This window comes from Trachypithecus francoisi, unplaced genomic scaffold (assembly GCF_009764315.1).
Source record: "Trachypithecus francoisi isolate TF-2019V2 unplaced genomic scaffold, Tfra_2.0 Lachesis_group21, whole genome shotgun sequence".
Classification (NCBI taxonomy): domain Eukaryota; kingdom Metazoa; phylum Chordata; class Mammalia; order Primates; family Cercopithecidae; genus Trachypithecus; species Trachypithecus francoisi.
Genome location: NW_022681467.1, coordinates 53,399,094 through 53,417,296, shown reverse-complemented (window position 1 = coordinate 53,417,296; position 18,203 = coordinate 53,399,094). Strand labels below are relative to the sequence as shown.

Below are 18,203 nucleotides of genomic sequence, written 5' to 3'. Positions count from 1 at the left end.
CCGGGGAGGAAGCACCACAGAAACCAGGGGGGCGGGGTGTAGGGGCTCGCGCCTGGAATCCCAGCACTGTGGGAGGCCAAGGCAGGCAGATCGCTTGAGCCCAGGAATTTGAGACCAGCCTGGGCAACATGATGAAACCCCATCTCTACAGAAAATACAAAAATTTGCCGGGAAGGGTGGTTTAGGCCTGTGGTCCCAGCTACTAGGGAGGCTGAGAGGTGGGAGGATCGCTGGAGTCCGGGAGGTCGAGGCTGCCATGAGCCATGGTCACGCCACTGCACTCCAGCCTGGGTGACAGAAACCCTGCCTCAAAAACAAACAAAAACACAGAAACCGGGTAATCAGCCCCAGCTCCTGACATCATCAGAGTGATGCCACACCCCGCCATCCCCCCTCCAGATGGTGCATACTCTTTTTTTTTTTTCAATTATCTGATGCTGATTCAGAGAATAAAAATGTGGAGGTCCAGGAGGGCTGTGTCTGGAACTGGGAAGGTGAGGGAAGTCCTCTGTCTCAAAGGCCTCCTCAGAGGACGCTCTGGTCTTGCCAAGTTCATAGCTCCTCCCTGTCAACATCAAGTCAGGGCCCCAACTCTGTCTTGCTCATCCACCCAGCTTCCAATTGTCTTTTCTTTCAAAAGACACACAGAGAAGTTTCATTTTCTTTTTCTCCTGAAACCTAATCTGGCCGGCCTGGCTAGGCGTCTATTTCCGGACTATAAGCAGCTGACACTCGCCGGGTGGAAGTTGGCATCCCTTCCCTTGCGGGTTCAGAGCTGCAAGAAGCACCAGGCTTGGCCACTTAAGCCCCAGCCTCGATCTAGCCCACCCTCTCAAGGCCACAGTGCAGAAGGCTGCACCACCTGCCAAGTCTCTCCAGCTCCTTGCAGCTGCTGTCAGCATGGCCCAGGCCCCTGCCGACCCGGGCAGAGAAGGTACAGTACTCCTTCCTTCCAAGGACCAGCGGTAGCCCCGGGGTGAGATCTCCACTTCTCTTTCTTCCTGTTTTGTTTGGCCCAGATCATGATGACAATACCAGTAACCTAAAGAATAGTAGACCAACTGGGCATGGTGGCTCACGCCAGTAATCCCAGCACTTTGGGAGGCAAGGTGGGTGGACTGGTTGAGCTCAGGAGTTTGAGACTAGCCTGGCCAACATGGTGAAACCCCGTCTCTACTAAAAATACAAAAATTAACCGGGCATGGTGGCACATGCCTGTGATCCCAGCTACTCAGGAGGCTGAGACTGGAGAATCGCTTGAACCCAGGAGGCGGAGGTTGTAGTGAGCTGAGATGGCGCCATTGCACTCCAGCCTGGGTGACAAGAGTAAGACTTCGTCTCAAAAAAAAAAAAAAAGTAGAAAGCTGTTCTTCGACAGCTGACTATGCCCCAGGCACCTCAAAACATGCTTCGCAAGCATTTCCCAATGGCCTGCAGGAACTAGTGCCACGTCATTCCCATTTTATAGATAACGGAGGCCCTGAGAGGTGAAATGACACTCCTGGGGTAGCACAGCTGGCGAGCACTGCTGCTAGCGTTTGAACACCCGTGTCACAGTCATATCGAGAACAAAGCCGTTTGCTTTGATGAGGTACACGTATGCCTTTGTTCCTTCTTGTTGCATTCTTTCCTCAACTAACATTTCATTCATTTTATTCCTGGAAGAGTTGCAATGAAAGCCAATAGTGTATCGAGCAATTGCTGTTCTCTAGGGTCTCCACGAAGCGCTGTGGACTGTAGGTGAAGTGTGGTTTTGCAGTTTGGGGGATGGGTTTGTTTTGTTTTTAAACTCACCGCAATCTTTGAAGTAGTTATTATTGTCTCCATTTCACAGAAGGGGAACCTGAAGCCGGCGGAAGGTCACAGAGCTAGTAGTTGTCAGGGTTAGGAGCTCAAACCCAGGAAATCAGCCATCAAAATTTTGAAAAACCAACCCAGACTATGCCCCCGGAGGGCTAATGTCAGGGTGTGGCCAGGAGCCGCGCTGGCCACCCAGTTCCTGTGGTGATTCCTCTTCAGGGACTCACAGGTGCTGACAGAGGTTCCGGACTCAGCCCTCGCTGGCTTTCCTTGTCTTCCTCCCCAGTTGATTTTCCTTTTGTGACCAAATTGCTACCTACACCTGCTCCATTTTACGATTTCCCATTTTCAGACACAGAAGCCTGGGCCTCAGTGGTTGAGTCCAGCCCAGCGCCCGGGCTTGTCCTGCATCTACACCTCTGACCCCATCTCCTCTTGGGTCCGTGGAGCAGAGGCGGTGGCTCCCTAGGGTCAGCCTTCCAGAATCAAAACTCTGCGGCCGAGCGCAGTGGCTCACACCTGTAATCCCAGCACTTTGGGGGGCCAAGTTGGGGGGGATCACCTAAGGTCAGGAGTTCGACACCAGCCTGGTCAACAAGGGGAAACCCTGTCTCTACTAAAAATACAAAAATTAGCCAGGTGTAGTGGTGCGTGCCTGTAATCCCAGCTACTTGAGAGGCTGAGGCAGGAGAATTGCTTGAACCCGGGAGGTGGAGGTTGCGGTGAGCCGAGATCACACCACTGCAGCTGTAGACTGGGCAACAAGAATGAATCTCTGTCTCAAAAACAGAAAAACTCGGAGAGACAAGGCGAAGCCAGGTGTGAAGTCAGGTGCACAGGGATGCTGCTGGCTGCCGGTGGGGGAGTTTGGTTGGCGCAGGAGTGGGAATTCCCAGGTCTTCTAATTGCTCTTCACCTGCACATGGCAGCCTGTCAGCATTGTAGCCATCAGGGCGAGGCACAAACTGATTTTTCCCTCCCCTACAAGTGCTGCGACCGAAGATCCCTGGGCAAATCTAGGGAACCCTCTGAACAGGAAGAAAGCCCAGATGACAAAGGACTGAGTCACTGTCCTGGAAGGGGAACTCAGGTCTTTCCAAGAAGAGCTCTCCCGCGCACCGCCCTCGGGGGCTCTCTCTCCCGCCCGCCGCCCTCGGGGGGGCTCTCTCTCCCGCGCGCCGCCCTCGGGGGCTCTCTCTCCCGCGCCCTGCCCTCGGGCTCCTTGAAGCAGCAGCTTCCTCGTGACAGGTGGGGCCCCCGCCCACCGTGGCTCTCCCAGGCTGCTGGCTGCAGGTGCTGCCTATACCCTGTGTCTGCCCCAGCCTCATCTCCGGGCAGAGCAGCTGGCTTTGATTTTTTAATCATTGTGTGAGCTAATGGTTTTGATTTTTAAGAGCTGCCTCAGGAGGAGCAGGGGCCATTTGGAGAATTCCTCCTTGAATCTCTTGGGGTCCTGCTTAGGGCTTATTAAACTCAGGCCAGGAAACAGCAGCACCTGCCAGCTGGCCAAGGAGGAGCTGCCCAGGTCTTTTGAGTAAATGTCTGTCCCTAGAGACAGACACTCACTTACTCAGTCCTTTTTTTTTTTTTTTTTTCCAGAGATGGGGTCTTGCTCTGTTGCCCAGGCTGGAGTGCAGTGGTGCATTCGTAGTTCACTGCAGCTGCAACCTCCTAGACTCAAGCGATTCTCCCATTTCAGCCTCTCGAGCATCTGGGACTACAGGCACGTGCCATCATACCTACCTGATTTTTTTTCTTTTTATGTAGATATGGGGGGTCTCACTACGTTGCCCAGGCTGGTCTAGGACTCTTGGCCTCTAGGGGTCCTCCCATTTCAGCCTCCTGACATGCTAGGATTACAAGTGTGAGCCACCACTCCTGGTCCCATTCATTCATTCATTCATTCACTCAGTCACTCATACATTCAACTGCCATTTCCTGAGCACCTTCTGTGTGCGCAGCACTATGCTAGATGCTGAAGGTACAAAAGTGAGCCATGCAAGTATAGCAGGGGACACTATGGGACCCACACACAAGCAACATCCCAGCCACTCTGGAACACAGGGACAGGCTTTCCCAAGGAAGTGGCATGTGAGGAGGCCTGGAGGTTGAGTAGACATCATACAGCTTGGGATGTGAGGGAAGGGTGTTCCTGGCAGCAGGAACAGTGTGTGCAAAGGGGCTGGGGTGAGTGGGGCTGAGGGGAGCACAAACAGGCCAGCACTTGGAGGGAAGTTGGGGGCAGGTGCAGGTCAGGCTGGGTGGTCAGCAGAGCCAGATCTGGAGGGTACCCGACTGGAGCTGGCGGGCCAACCGGGAGCCTATTGCTGCACCCAGGAGATGGTGGCGAGGAAGGGGGTGGTGCCGGCAGAAGAGAGGAGTGGGGCAATTCCAGAAAATCCAAGAATGGCATTTCCAGGGCTCCACGACTGGGCATTGGGGGAAAGGTCTGTTTCTGATGTCTGGTCGGTTTCTGGCTTCAATGGATAGTGGCACCATGGAAGGATGGTGAGCTGAGAAGAGGCGATTCCCAGGAAGGATGGCAATGGGCATCAGGTACACCCAGGCAGGACTTGCCTTTGTGCTCCCAGGTCCCCCTGCCTCGCTCTGGCTCCGTCCTTCTGCCCTCTACTCCCCTCTGCCCTGAGGACACCTGAGAGCTGAGGAACCCCACTGCCCCCTGCCACCCACACCTGGGGAGGGCACAGGTGAGGCGGCACCTCTTCTGGCTGCCAGGCCATTTCTGATCAGCCTGCATGCCTCTCTCTGGGCAGGGGCAGCTGCTCCGCTGCTCTTAGGGGACATCTGCTGGGGTCTTTGTCCTCTCCTCTGCCCTGGACACCTCTCAAAAAGGGGCCTCACGTGCCTCCTGGAGTCTCCAGCCTGGGCTCATCTGTGGGGACCCGGGAGACTCAGTTCCTATCTCTGTCCCCCGCTCACTCCCCCAGGCCACCTTGAACAGAGGATCCTGCAGGTGCTGACAGAGGCTGGCTCCTCAGTGAAGCTTGCCCAGCTGGTGAAGGAATGCCAAGCGCCCAAGAGGGAGCTCAACCAAGTCCTCTACCGGATGCTAAAGGAGCTGAAAGTCTCCCTCACAGCCCCTGCCACCTGGCGCTTGGGCGAGACTGGTCCTGGAGGCGAGAGTCCTGAAGAGCTGGCCCTGTCCAGCCCTGGTAACTGCCACCCTGGGGAGGTGGGTCTGACCAGGCAGGGACCATCCTGGCAATGGACAAGCACAGATTTGAGCCTGGGTTCAAATCTGAGTTCTACCACGTGGGAGCTCATGGGTTTCATCTCTGTGCCTTGGTTTGTTTTTCGGTCGACGGAGCTGACAGCAAGGCTGCTTGGTGGGGGTTGCTGAGAGGAGGCCCTGCATCAGGCTCAGCCCAGCCCTGCACACAGGAAGTACTCAGCAGAACACTAACAATTATAATAGAAAATCGTCATGATGGAAACAGCAATGACACGATGGTCCAAATCACAGAACACACTCAGTCCCACCAGCCCCGCTTTTCTAGCTTTACAGCCCACAGCCAGAAAGAGCTGCCATTTATCATGCACTTAAGATTAGCTGGGCACTGTTTCAGGGTTCACTCAGCCCTCACACAACCCCAGGAGGCAAAGGAGGTTGAGCCCCAGAGAAGTAAATCGGCAGGAAGCCACAGCTGCCAGGGCACAGGCAGGACTTGACGTCAAGTGTGTTTAACTCTGGAGTCTGAGTATGCAACTACCAGCATTGCAACTCAGCCCTAGGGTGCTGCCCACCTTTGTGGGGTGGAGGCCTGGTGCTGTCTTCTGTCCCCCAACCCTCTGACCTGTCTTTCTTTCTCCAGCCGAGAGGCCCCAGCAATATGCAGCTACAATTCCAGAGACCCCTAACCCTCAGTTCAGCCAACAACGGGGTAAGTCATTGCATGCCCCTTCAGCTCCTGGGACACAGGATCCCACTCCTCAGGAACCCCAGGCCCTCCTTGAGGGTACAAGATCTCACCAGTGTTCAGGGGCCCTGTCCCACCCACCAGGTGGCTCCCAAACAGTGTTCAGAGCCAAGACCCAGCCCTCACAGCGGGAGAATCTGTGATTCTCCAGTCAGACAATAGCTGACCCTCACCATGCAGAGCACTGTGTGCACATCTCCCACCCTCAGGGCACCTCTGCGGGGCGTCATCATGACCCCGTTATCGTGGTGCCCATTTTACAGATGAGGAAACCAGGCCTCGAGGGGCTGGGTCCAGGGCCACACAGCTAGGAAGCGGGGGGGCAGATGCAAATACTAGGACTCCTCCCTAACCACCTGGCCCTCCTGCCTCCCAGAGGAAGACATCTACAGGTTTCTCAAAGACAACGGTCCCCAGAGGGCCCTGGTCATCGCCCAGGCACTGGGAATGAGGACAGCAAAAGATGTGAACCGAGACTTGTACAGGATGAAGAGCAGGCACCTTCTGGACGTGGATGAGCAGTCCAAAGTGTGGACGATTTACCGCCCAGGTAGGCCCCCCGCTGCCTGCACCTGGGCTGCAGAGGGAGACCATGGCACTAGCGCTTGGTCTTTGCTGGGTGGTCTGCTGAGCAGCTCACCAGAAACTGCCAGAAGCTTCTGGAGGTCCTACCGACAGTTCACTGCAAGGGCTTCCAGGAAGAAGGGGTGTGCTGGCAGGATTAACCAGGAACAGCTTCCTGGAGGCGTGGCCCAAGGGCTGCAGTTGCAGAAGGCCAGCGAATGGGATGGAGGTGGCCCATTCCGAATGTTCTCAGCTCTGGGGTGCAGGTATTAGTCTGAGTTTGGGAATAGTTTTCTTTGAGCACTTTGCCCAAGTTGGGGTTTTAAAGTTGGCAGAAGAGAAGGCAAGACTAGGCTCAGACCCCTACTGGGTGGAGCCCCAGGGTCGTCTTCCTTGTGAGATCTATTAGGCGCAGGGCCAAGATCCAACAGGCCCATGGCACTCTTAGGGGTCCTTGAAAATGTTTTAATTTTAATTTCATTTAAAATCAGAAGAAATGAATACTATAATAATAATGAATATCTAAAAATGGACCAGGCGCGGTCGCTCATGCCAGTAATCCTAGCACTTTGGGAGGCTGAGGCAGGCGGATCACCTGAGGTCAGCCTGGCCAACATGGCAAAACCCTGTCTCTACCAAAAAAACAAAAATTAGCCAGGCGTGGTGGCGGGCGCCTGTAATCCCAGCTACTCGGGAGGCTGAGGTAGGAGAATAGCTGGAACCTGGGAGGCAGAGGTTGCAGTGAGCTGAGATCACACCACTGCACCCCAGCCTGGGCAACAAAAGTGAAACTCTGTCTCAGAAAAAAAAATTTAATTTAATTTAATTTAATTTAAAAATCCAGCCTGGGTTATCCTTGACATACAACGTAATTTAAATATTTGTGTATGGGGGAAGGGCCCACAAAGGCACAGGAGCCGAGACCCCAGAGGGTGGTGATGGGCTCCGCATAGTCTGGGCAGGTGCCTGCCTCGACCGCTATAGGGCTGACTCTGCTACTCACGATGGGTGTCCAAGGCGGTCTCAGCATCCTAGGGCTGCTGTGAGGAAGGAATAATGCGTGACAGCCGCCAGATTTTAAACACTAGTGACAAATTCAAATATTTAAAATATCATGGGCATGAAGCACAACGGATCTGGCCAATGGGCTGCTGTCTCTCAGCCACTACTCAAGGGAGGGGGCAATGGTGCAGGTGCTCGGGGGTCCGGGCTGTGCCTGCCCCCCAGGGAGAGCAGTGTGGGGCCCCTGCAGTCCTCCCAGTCAGCAATCATGGCAGCCCAGCCAGGGGGCAGCAAAGGACACAGGTGGAGTGACTCACAGGGCTATTTTCAAGCGAGGCTCCCTCTGAGGTACCTGTGGTGTCTGTTAAACACTCAGCTCTGGCCTCCCACTTGGCCCTACTGACTCGGAACGCCCAGGGTATTTTAACAAGCTCCCCAGGAGAATTTGGTGCTGCCGACTGGTATTGGGAACCCCTGACCCACAGAGAGGGGCGAAGGGATCGAGTTGAATATTATTTTGCAGAAGATTCTGGAAGAAGAGCAGAATCGGCCTCAATTATTTACCAGCACAATCCAATCAACATGATCTGCCAGAATGGACCAAACGGCCAGATTTCCATTGCAAACTCCGAAGCCATCCAGATTGGACATGGGAACATCATTACAAGACAGACAGCCTCCGGGGAGGATGGTGAGTCACCCGAGAGAGCCCGGGGAGGGGACCTCGGTGGGGGACCACCTGATCCACTGGGTGGGGGCAAAGGGTAGGGATGGGGAGGGGGGAATTCAGCCCTTCAAGGGGAAAGAGTTGCTTCCAGATCCCCACGGTCCACCTTTATGGCCGTCCTGAGAATGAGGATGCCCGGATCAAAGCTCTCCTGATTTTCCTGTATTCTGATACCTTCTACGTCATTTTACAATTTAATTTAATTTTTATTTTTTAATAAAATTTTAAAATTAAGATGGGGTATCTCTGTGTTGCACCTGACCTTGTGCCTCATTTTCAATGGGGTCCGGTGTTTTTCATGAGAAACAATTCAATTTCCTCTCCCTCCGCGGAATGCCACAGGGGAGGTGATCATAGAACAGTATTTGTTCTGAGACACGCAACTTTCCCCCACATTTTAACAGGCTGGAAACTGGGGTGCATCTCACCACCTGTGCCATCCTAGTTTGGATGAAATGCGGTGTTGCACTTTGAGCCCTTACCCTGTGCTGGGCACTGTGGCAAGAGGGAACAGAGCCACCTGTCAGCCCAGCCTTGTCACCTGTGAGTGACAGCTTCAGCCCCAAAGTTGGGACACTCCCTGTAACCTTGGGAGAACCTTTCCCCACTGTCAGCCTCAGTTTCTCCAATTGTGAAATGAGGAACTTTGTTCTAGAATCTAGATCATAGTTTCCCCAGCTTTAATCCTCTGAGCCCCACCTTCCCAATTCTGGCCATACCCATGTCTGATTATTTAATTAATGTTGAGTAGTGCACGTTTTTAAAATTTTATTTTAAAACAATTTTATAGTATTATTTTAAGTGAAAACCATTAAAATCACCATAAAAATAAATGTTGTCCCTGGCAGTTAAAACACTGCGGGAGGCTCTGAGCCTTTGGTGTTAGCACCAAAGGAGACTTTGTCCCTATGAGGTCAGAAGGCACGGGAATGACTGGGAATCAGAAGGAGGAGCTCATTGTTTGGGTTTGTGAGTGTCCCTGCAACACCCAGGCACCAGCCCCAGTCCTGAGAACCCAGGGAGCCCCAAAGTGATCTATTCTGCCAGGTACTCTTGCTGTCTAAGCCAGAGCCTGAAGTCTTTGGCCCCCAGTTTGATGGTGTCTAGGAAGAATTCAGAGGACAGGACTGTGCGTGGTGGTGAGGGGAGGGAAGAAGGCTGCCGTAATCTCTGGTGAGGCTGTGCCACTGTCCCCTGCCAGGTTCTACTGGTCCCCGCCACCTCCCTTCAATGGCACCAGGTCATTCCTCAACTCAGGGGACCCTGAATGATCCCTGGGGGCCCCAAGACATCCACATGGAGCGGTCCATGCTCAGACGGGTGCAGCTGGGACACAGCAACGAGATGAGGCTTCACAGCGTCCCGTCCGAGGGCCCTGCCCACATCCCCCCTGGCAGCCCTCCAGGTAACTGGGGATCTAGAGGCCAGACCCACCCCTGTCACCCCGTGGGTCCTCACTGGAAGGAACTGGAGCCAGAATCTTTGTGGGGAGAGAAGCATGATGGGAAATTCCTTTCCTTCCACCAGGCAGCTGAACCACAGTAGAGCAGGTGGGGCTTTTAAAGCTAGCACTCTAGGCTGAGCACAGTGGCTCACACCTGTAATCTTAGCACTTTGGGAAGCCAAAGTGGGTGGATCACCTGAGGTGAGGAGTTCGAGACCAACCTGACCAATATGGTGAAACCACGTCTCTACCAAAAATACCAACAATAACAAAATAAATGAACCGGGCATGGTGGCATGTGCCTGTAATCCCAGCCACTCAGAAGGCTGAGGTAGGAGAATTGCTTTAACCCAGGAAGCGGAGGTTGCAGTGAATGGAGCTCGCACCACTGCACTCCAGTCTGAGTGACAGAGTGAGACTCCATCTCAATAAATAAATAAATAAAATAAAGCTAGCACTCTGGATCCCCATCCCCTACAACCCATGGCAGGAAACCTCAGTTCCTCATTTGTAAAATGGGCAGAGAAGCAGAGGCTGGGCCAGCTGGAGTAGGGTGATGTTTGGGAGGAACGGTGTTTAGGGAGGATGGAAGACAGGTGCCCTACTAGGTGCTGTGGCTGCAGTGACCAGAGGGCCCGGGGCAAAAGCCTCCCCCACAGTGGGAATGTAGAGATGGGCTGGGGGAGAAGAACCAGCAGGGAAGCCAGAGAGGGAGGAGGAAAGCAGAGGCCCCGGGAAAGGAGTCACCAGAGAGGGGCCAGGCTGGTGAGCCCAGGGAAGCATCTGTGGGGTTCAGTGAGAGGGGTCGTGGACACCTTGCGGGGGTGGTTTCTGGGAGCCAGGGAGCAGAAGGGGTCTGGGGAGTAGAGGAGGTGAGACTCAGTGTGGATGGTTCTTCAGAAATTTGGGTGGGAAAGGGCTGAGCCAGATGACAGGGGCTGGGGCCAGGCTGGGAGCCCCCATAAGATTTTAACCAAAAGTGGGGGCCAGTGTTCCAGTGCAGTGGGAAGCAGGCAGCAGAGGAGAGAGGAGCTGAATCCCAGAAGACACTGGCGTCCAGATCAGCTGGGCGGGATCAGTGGGGCAGACCCACCAGCTGGCGGAAAGGCGCTTCCCAGGCAGCCCAACAGCACGTGTGGAGGTGTGGTGGGCAGGCACAGGCTGTGCGCCTGGGATGGTGTGGGCCGCCGGTGGGAGGTCTGGGGAGGAGGGTGAGCCAGTCTGGGGGTCAGGGCTCCGGGCCACTATGCAGCTGCTCCTGGCTCCAGGCCTCTCTCCCTTTGACCCACAGTCTCTGCCACTGCTGCCGGCCCAGAAGCTTTGTTTGAAGCAAGAATGCCCAGTCCAAGAACTCACCCCAAGGGGGATGCCGCCCAGAGAATCCACATGAAATCATGCTTTCTCGAGGATGCCACCATCGGCAACAGCAACAAAATGTCTATCAGCCCAGGGGTGGCTGGACCAGGAGGAGTCGCAGGGTCTGGAGATGGGAAGACAGGGGAGGACGCAGGTGAGCTGGGGGACAGAGTGGACCCCTGTGTGTTCTCTTTCTCTCGCCACCTTCCACTCATTCATTCATTCATTCTCATCGATCATCCACTAATCTCTGGTTTCCCAGAGTCTGGAGGCAATGCTCACCCACAGCAAGGAGCAGCAGCTCTACCGTCAGAGCTCGAGGCTCCGTCCCCCTAGCGGAGGGGCCCACCCAAGTCACCTCAACCGGGACCCTCTGTCTCCTTAGCTGGAAAGTGGGATGGTAAGAAGAGCCTGAAGCAACCCCTACAGTGGTTGCAAGGCTGAGATAAAATCTGAAGGCGGAGCTCAGCCCTGCACCAGCCCTGCCAGCATTCAGGAGATAGGAGTGTTATTGCTGTCATGATTGTTTTGGGCCCAGAAAGGTGCAGGGTTGCCATGCAAATAAGGTTCTGCATCAGGGCACAGGCTGACCTGCCGCAGTGGAGACACCACACACGGTGGCCCCGCCTGCCCAAAGCCCAGGTCTCATGTCTGGGTGAGGGTAGCAGACAAGGGATTCTTTTACCTCAGTGATGAGTTGTCCCTGGGGCTCCATCCTCATCTGTGGGGTTGAACTTGGCACCAACAAGCAGAGGGGCAAGACAGGGTACAGAGAGCCGCTGTTGTCTTTGACCAAGCCCACCCACCGCATCTGTGCTGTTCTGAGGGCCAGCACTTAGCCACGGGGGATCTGGGAGGTGCTGCCTGTGTCAAGGCAGCCTAAGCTCAGCAGAGACTCAGGGGAGGGGCTCCACTGCCAACAGGAAGAGGGGAGAGGGGAAACCAGCGCGGTTCACCTTCCCAGCCACAGTTCTGTCCCTGGAAGCTGCACAGGCTGGTTGCAGAGCCTGAGGATCCCAATTCTGCAGAAGGGAGCTCGGGGCCTGGGGTAGGGGCAGCTGGAGAGTAGGGCAGGTCCATGCAAGGTGGATCCATACAGGGCAGGTGTACCTGGTGGGTGGAACAGTGTGGACAATGGCTGGAGGTGAGGACATGACAGTATGGGAGCCCACAGGGGTCTGAGGGTGACCTGAGTGTGGAGAGCAGAGCCAGGGTCTAGCTCCAGGCGGCAGTTGATGCTAAGGCAATTGGGAGCCACGGGGGCCTTGAGCAGGAGAGGGGCAGGATGAGATTCATGCCTCCCATATGAAGAAAGAATTAGAAGGAAGATTTCCACTCCTGCCTTTTGGGATCTGGAATAAGGGGTCACACCCAATCCCACCAGTGGGTAGAAAACGTGGATTCGCAGAATCTGGAGGATTGGCCAGCATCCACCCTCCAGTGCCTGAAGGCCCAGGGGACGCATGTCCTGGAAGTCCAGAGGGTCTTCTCACCCCAAAGGCCATGTCCTTGCTGTCCCGGCACACTGAGGAGACTCTGGCCCCACGTGCCTTGCCTTCAAACTCTCCCTCCAGGACCCCTGGGAGCCCCATGTGGCACCTGCGGAACGGGGGCCAGGAGCACAGGCCAGTAGTGCAGGCTGTGAGCATGTGGGAACATGGACTCCCTTCCAGCAGCAAAGGGAGTCTCAGAAACCTCCAAGGCCACTGGGGACCCCCAGGAGAGCATGTGCCACCAGCCCTCCATCCCCCATCAGGCTTAGGACCCCACAGCACAGGCCGTCTGCAGAGCCCTGTGGGTCTCAAGACAGACCATTGAAGACTCCCTTTTCTGGAAAGAACATAGCTCTGTGTTGTTAAAGAAATGGCCACACGCCCAAATTTGTCCTGCAACATCCTGACATTCTACCCTGAGGTTCTAGCAGAGGAGCTGATGACATCCTCACCCCTTGCCCTGACCCACCCACCTCTCTTTGTCACCAAGAGATATCTATAGGCATAGCTCAGAGATATTATGGGTCAGCTCCAGACCACCCCAATAAAGCAAGTCATGCAAATTTTTGATTTCCCAGTGCACATACAAGTTATAGTCACACAAGGCTGTAGTCTATTAGGTGTGCACTCAATCACATTGTATCTAAACAACAATGTATATACCTTAATGTTAAAATACCTCATTGCTAAAAGTGCTAAACATCATCTGTCTTCTGCCAGTCATCTTCTCTATGCTGGTGGAGGTCTTGCCTCGATGTTGATGGCTGCTGACTGATCAGGGTGGCGGTTACTGAAGGTTGAGGCAGCTGTGGCAATTTCTTAAAATAAGGCAACAATGAAGTCTGCTGCAGCAATGGACTCTTCCTTTCACGAAAGCTTTCTCTGGAGCATGCAATGCTGTTTGATGGCATTTTACTCATGCTAGAACTTCTTTCAAAATTGGAACCAAGCCTCCCCAACCCTGCTACTGCTTTACCAACTAGGTTTATATAACAGTCTAAATCCTTTGTTGTCATTTCAACAATGTTCGCAGTATCTTCACCAGGAATAGATTCCATCTCAAGAAACCACTTTCTTTGCTCATCCGTAAGAAGCAACTCATCTGTTCAAGTTTCTCATGAGACTGCGGCAATTCAGTCCCATCTCCATATTCCATTTCTAATTCGAGTTTTCCTCCTATTTCCACCACATCTGCGGTTGCTGTCTTCACTGAAGTCTTGAACCCCTCAAAGTCATTCACGAAAGTTGGAATCAACTTCTTCCAGACTCCTGTGAATGTTGTTATTTTGACCTTCTCCTGTGAATCACAAGTGTTCTTAATGGCATTTAGATTGATGATTTTTTCCAGACAATTTTCAACTTACTTTGCCCAGATCCATCTGGGGAATCACTCTGTATTGCACTTACGCCTTTATAAAATGTATTTATTGAAGAATAAGAAGTGAATGTTGAAGTTATTCCTTAATCCGTGGGCTGCAGAATGGATGCTGTGCTAGCAGGCATGAAAACAACATTAACTCTTTTTTACATCTCCATCAGAGCCCTTGGATGAACAGGTGCATTGTCAACGAGCAGAAAAAAAAAAAAACTTTTTTTTTTTTTTTTGGCCCTCAGCCCAGGATCCTGAACACCCAGCTCCTGTGGTATGGACGATGAGCAGTAAAATGTTCAAAGGAACATTTTTTTCTGAGCAGTAAGTCTCAATGCTAGGCTTAAAATATTCAGGAAACCATGCTCTAAACAGAGGTGCTGTCATCTAGCTTTGTTGCGTCATTCATAGAACACAGGCAGAGTGGATTTAGCATCGTTCTTAAGGGCCCTAGAATTTCCAAAATGGTAATTGAGGAGAGGCTTCCGCTGAAAGTCACCAGCTACATTCGTCCCCAACAAGAAAGCCTGCCCCCTTTGAAGCTTTGAAGCCAGGCATGGACATCTCCTCTCGAGCTATGAAAGTTCTAGATGACATCTTTTCTCAATAGAAGGCTGTTTCGTCTACACTGAGAACCTGCTGTGTCGTGTAGTCGTGCTCATCAATGATCTTAGCTAGAGCTTCCGGGTAACCTGCTGCAGCTTCTCCATTAGCACTTGCTGCTTCACCTTGTCCTTTCACGTTATGGGGATGGCTTCTTTCCTTAAACCTCACGAACCAACCTCTGCTTACTTCCAACTTTTCTTCTGCAGCTTCCTCACTTCTCTCAGCCTTTAGAATTGAATAGAGCAAGGGCCTTGCCCTGGATGAGGTTTAGGCTTAAGAGACTATTGTGGCTGGTCAATCCTCTATCCAGACCACTAAAACTTTCTCCACACCAGCTGCAAGGCTGGTTCACTTTCTCATCACTCATGTGTTTGCTGAAGTAGCACTTTTAATGTCCTTCAAGAACTTTTCCTCTGCCTTCACAATTTGATTAACTTTTGACCTAGCTTTCAACTTGTCTTAGCTTTGGACCTTCCTCCCTCACCAAGCTTAATCTTTTCTAGCTTTTGATTTAAAGTGAGAGACATGCAACTCTTCCTTTCACTTTAGCACATAGAGGTCATTTGGGGTTCTTTTTTTATTTTTATTTAATTGAGATGGAGTTTCGCTCTTGTTGTCTAGGCTGGAGTGCAATGGCACAATCTTGGCTTACTGCAACCTCCACCTCCCAGGTTCAAGCGATTCTTTTGCCTCAGCCTCCTGGGTAGCTGAGATTACAGGCCTGCACCACCACACCTGGCTAATTTTGTATTTTTAGTAGAGACGAGTTTCTCCATGTTGGTCAGGCTGGTCTCGAACTCCCAACCTCAGGTGATTCGCCTGCCTCGGCCTCCCAAAGTGTTGGGATTCCAGGCATGAGCCATGGCGCCTGGCTGATTGTAGGGTTATGAATTTTCCTAATTTCAATATTGTTGCGTCTCACGGAATAGGGAGGCCTGCGGAGAGGGAGAGAGAGGAGGAGACGGCTGAGCAGTGACAGGTCAGAACACATAGATTTATTAATTAACTTCATCATCTTATACAGGTGATATTTGTGGCACCCCAAAGCAAAGCAATTATAATAACAACATCAAAGACCACCGATCACAGACCACCATAACACATATAATCAAAATGAAAAAGTGTGAAATATTGTGAGGATTACCAAAATATCACACAGAGACAGGAAGTGAGCATATGCTGCTGGAAAAATTGGCACTGATAGACTTGCTTCATGCAGGGTGCCACAAACCTTCAACTTGTGAAAAACAAATGCATTATCTATGAAGTGTAATAAACCAAAGTACAATAAGGCAAAGTGCGATAAAATGAGGTCTGCCTGTCACTTCCTCCTCGAGTGGCAGGCAGGACCTTATCCTGAGAGGTGTAAGGCCTGGAATGTTTTTGTTTTGTTTTGTTTTGTTCGAGGAAATTGCTGATCAGAGACTGTCAGTGCCAGGGCATGGAGAGTCGTCCTTTGGGGCCCCTGGGAGGACTGGGAGAAAGCCCCTGGGATGAGGGCTTTCTAGTATCATTTCTGCTCCTCCATTTCACTGCTGTGAAACTAGGACAGGACTGGCTACATGATCTGGGGGCCCAATGCACAGTGAAAAGGTGGGGCTCCCTGTTCAAGACTTAGTACAAATCTAGAAAGTAACAACAAAGGCTCAAGCTGAGCTTGAGATCCTTCCAAGAGCGGGTCCCTGTGGAAACGCCCAGGCCACATGCCCATTAAGCTGACCCCCCATCTTCTCTTCCCCAGGTCCTCGTCCCACAGACACACAATCCAGAAGTCACTTTCCTCAAGACATTGGTCAGCCCATCACTCGCAACTCCTCGAAGCTCACCCCCAAGTTGGAAGCTATGACTCTTGGAAACAGGAGTCACAAAGCTGCAGAAGGCAGCGACTATGTGGATGAAACCTCACACTATGGGAGCTGGTGGGGAGGTGGGATTTAGTGCACAGCCTCACGTGGGGCTTGGACACGTGGGGGTGGGTGCATGCTAGGGACACTAGCCTGCTGCTCTCTGTATTCCTTAAGTGTCTTGTTTGACCTGCTTGCTTCCAGACGTCACCTGCATGAGTCAGTTTTGGGGGATGGACCTGGCGTGGGGATGAGTTCAGGCCAGGTCTTTTGATGGCCAGGAGTAGATGACAAGGAGTTGCTTTGGGGAACCCTTGGTGTGCCAAGAAGAGGTGGGTAGATGGGAGTGGGGCTCGGTAGCCTAGCCTGGCCCAGGCCACTCTCTCCACTCTTTCCTGGGCTCGGGGCACCTGCCTTGAGTTACCTTCCATCATGGCTACTTGCCGTGGTTTGAATGTTTGAGTCCCAACAAAATTCATATCAACACATAATCCCAACTGGGCGCAGTGGCTCACGACTGTAATCCCAGCACTTTGGGAGGCTGAGGTGGGCGGATCACTTGAGCTCAGGAGTTCAAGACCAGCCTGGGTAACATGGTGAAACCCTGTCTCTACCAAAAATACAAAAACATAGCCAGGCATGGTGGTGCGTTTCTGTGGTCCCAGATGCTCCAGAGGCCGGGGAGGGAGGATCATTTGAGCTCAGGAGGCAGAGGTTGCAGTGTGCTGAGACAGCGCCACTGCACTCACTCCAGCCTTGGTGACACAGTGAGACTCCATCTCAAAACAAAAACCAAGAAAAAACCGTAATCCCCAGTGGAGTGGTATGAAGAGGTGTGACCTTTTGGAGGGGATGGAGTCAAGAGGGCCAGTGGGATTAGTGCTCTCATGAAAGGATTTGAGGGGTTCTGTTAGTCCCGCTTGCCTGTCCGCCATGTGAGGATGCAGTAACAAAGTGCCATCGTTAAAGCCGAGACCAACCCCTCATCAGACACTGACTCTGCTGGCACCTTGATCTTGGCCTTCCCAGACCCTGAAACTGTAAGCAATAAATTCCTGTTGTTTATAAATTGCCCGGGGTGAGGCATTTTATTATAGCAGCCTGAGCCAACTGAAACACTGCCCCACTCTCTTCTCACTTGAGGTCTGACTTCCTCAACGCCCATCGTGGCCACCTGACCTCCTTATCACCCGACCTTTCTAGAATCTTCTCTCCTCAGCCTTGATCTCTCAGGATTTTTAGCTGAACTCCCAAACTGAAAATTCTTTCCCACCCCCACCCCTGGTCACCAGGCACTGCTGGAAGTCATTGGCTGACCCATGGGTCAGGTGACCTCTTCTGGCCAATCAGCAGAGAGTGCTTGTGGATTAGCCCACTTTGACGCTGCTGATAAAGATATACCCAAGACAGGGTAATTTAGAAGGAAAAAGAAGTTTAATGGACTCACAGTTCCACATGACTGGGGAGGCCTCACAATCAGGGTGGAAGGCAAAAGGCACATCTTACATGGCAGCAGACAAGAGAGAGAATGAGAACCAAGTGAAAAGGGTTTCCCTTATCAAACCGTCAGATCTCATGAGACTTACTTCACTACCACCAGAACAGTATGATGGAAACCATCCCCGTGATTCAATTGCCTCCTGTTGGGTCCCTCCCACAACACACGGGAATTATGGGAGCTACAATTCAAGATGAGATTTGGGTGGGGACACAGCCAAACCATGTCAACTTGTTATTTACCAGACCTGACCACCCCGCTAGGAGCTAAGTTCCCCTAGAAGGGCTATGGGCTCTGCAACATTTCCCGAACCATGGGGTGGGGTGGGTAGTGGAGGGATTTGGTGGGGCATGGTGGGAGGAAGATAGAGAGGGATAGAGGGAGGTGGTGATCAGCCAGGCAGGGTGATTGTGGAACAAGGGCTGTGTCCTTCCTTCAATGTGCACATAGGCACACACGTGCACACACACGTGTATACACACACATGCACACACAGAGGCATTCTGCTGCCCGCAACTCCAATGCCACACCCAGCCCTCAGGTGGACGTTTGTCACACTCTG

At 52.6% G+C, this 18,203-nt stretch overlaps 1 protein-coding gene across 21 annotated transcripts; it reads left to right on the top strand.

Annotated features, from left to right (window-relative positions):
- The first annotated feature begins 626 nt into the window (after positions 1 to 626).
- ZBP1 (Z-DNA binding protein 1) lies at positions 627 to 17,212 on the top strand. 21 transcript variants are annotated; one of them, XM_033186842.1, is made up of 10 exons: positions 656 to 934; positions 4,291 to 4,356; positions 4,749 to 4,973; positions 5,634 to 5,702; positions 6,115 to 6,288; positions 7,828 to 7,995; positions 9,233 to 9,436; positions 10,767 to 10,985; positions 14,304 to 14,380; positions 16,041 to 16,172. In XM_033186842.1, the coding sequence occupies exons 1-9, from the start codon at positions 901 to 903 to the stop codon at positions 14,369 to 14,371; spliced, it is 1,227 nt and encodes a 408-aa protein (XP_033042733.1). In that variant the 5' UTR covers positions 656 to 900; the 3' UTR covers positions 14,372 to 14,380; positions 16,041 to 16,172. The 21 variants fall into 21 exon arrangements, with proteins under 21 accessions (XP_033042747.1, XP_033042746.1, XP_033042734.1 ...); XM_033186835.1 differs by lacking the exons at positions 14,304 to 14,380; positions 16,041 to 16,172 and adding an exon at positions 13,522 to 14,067 and having other exon boundaries at positions 651 to 934; positions 7,831 to 7,995; XM_033186836.1 differs by lacking the exons at positions 14,304 to 14,380; positions 16,041 to 16,172 and adding an exon at positions 13,522 to 14,067 and having other exon boundaries at positions 654 to 934; positions 4,291 to 4,308.
- Positions 17,213 to 18,203: the final 991 nt, after the last annotated feature.

Bases quoted from the DNA above. Each gene is read 5' to 3' on its own strand.
- ZBP1 (XM_033186834.1), top strand. From the start codon at position 901: ATGGCCCAGGCCCCTGCCGACCCGGGCAGAGAAG. The intron at 4,357-4,748 runs GTACACCCAGGC...TCACTCCCCCAG, and splicing joins AGGATGGCAATGGGCATCAG to GCCACCTTGAACAGAGGATC. The intron at 10,986-13,521 runs GTGAGCTGGGGG...CCACATCTGCGG, and splicing joins GAAGACAGGGGAGGACGCAG to TTGCTGTCTTCACTGAAGTC.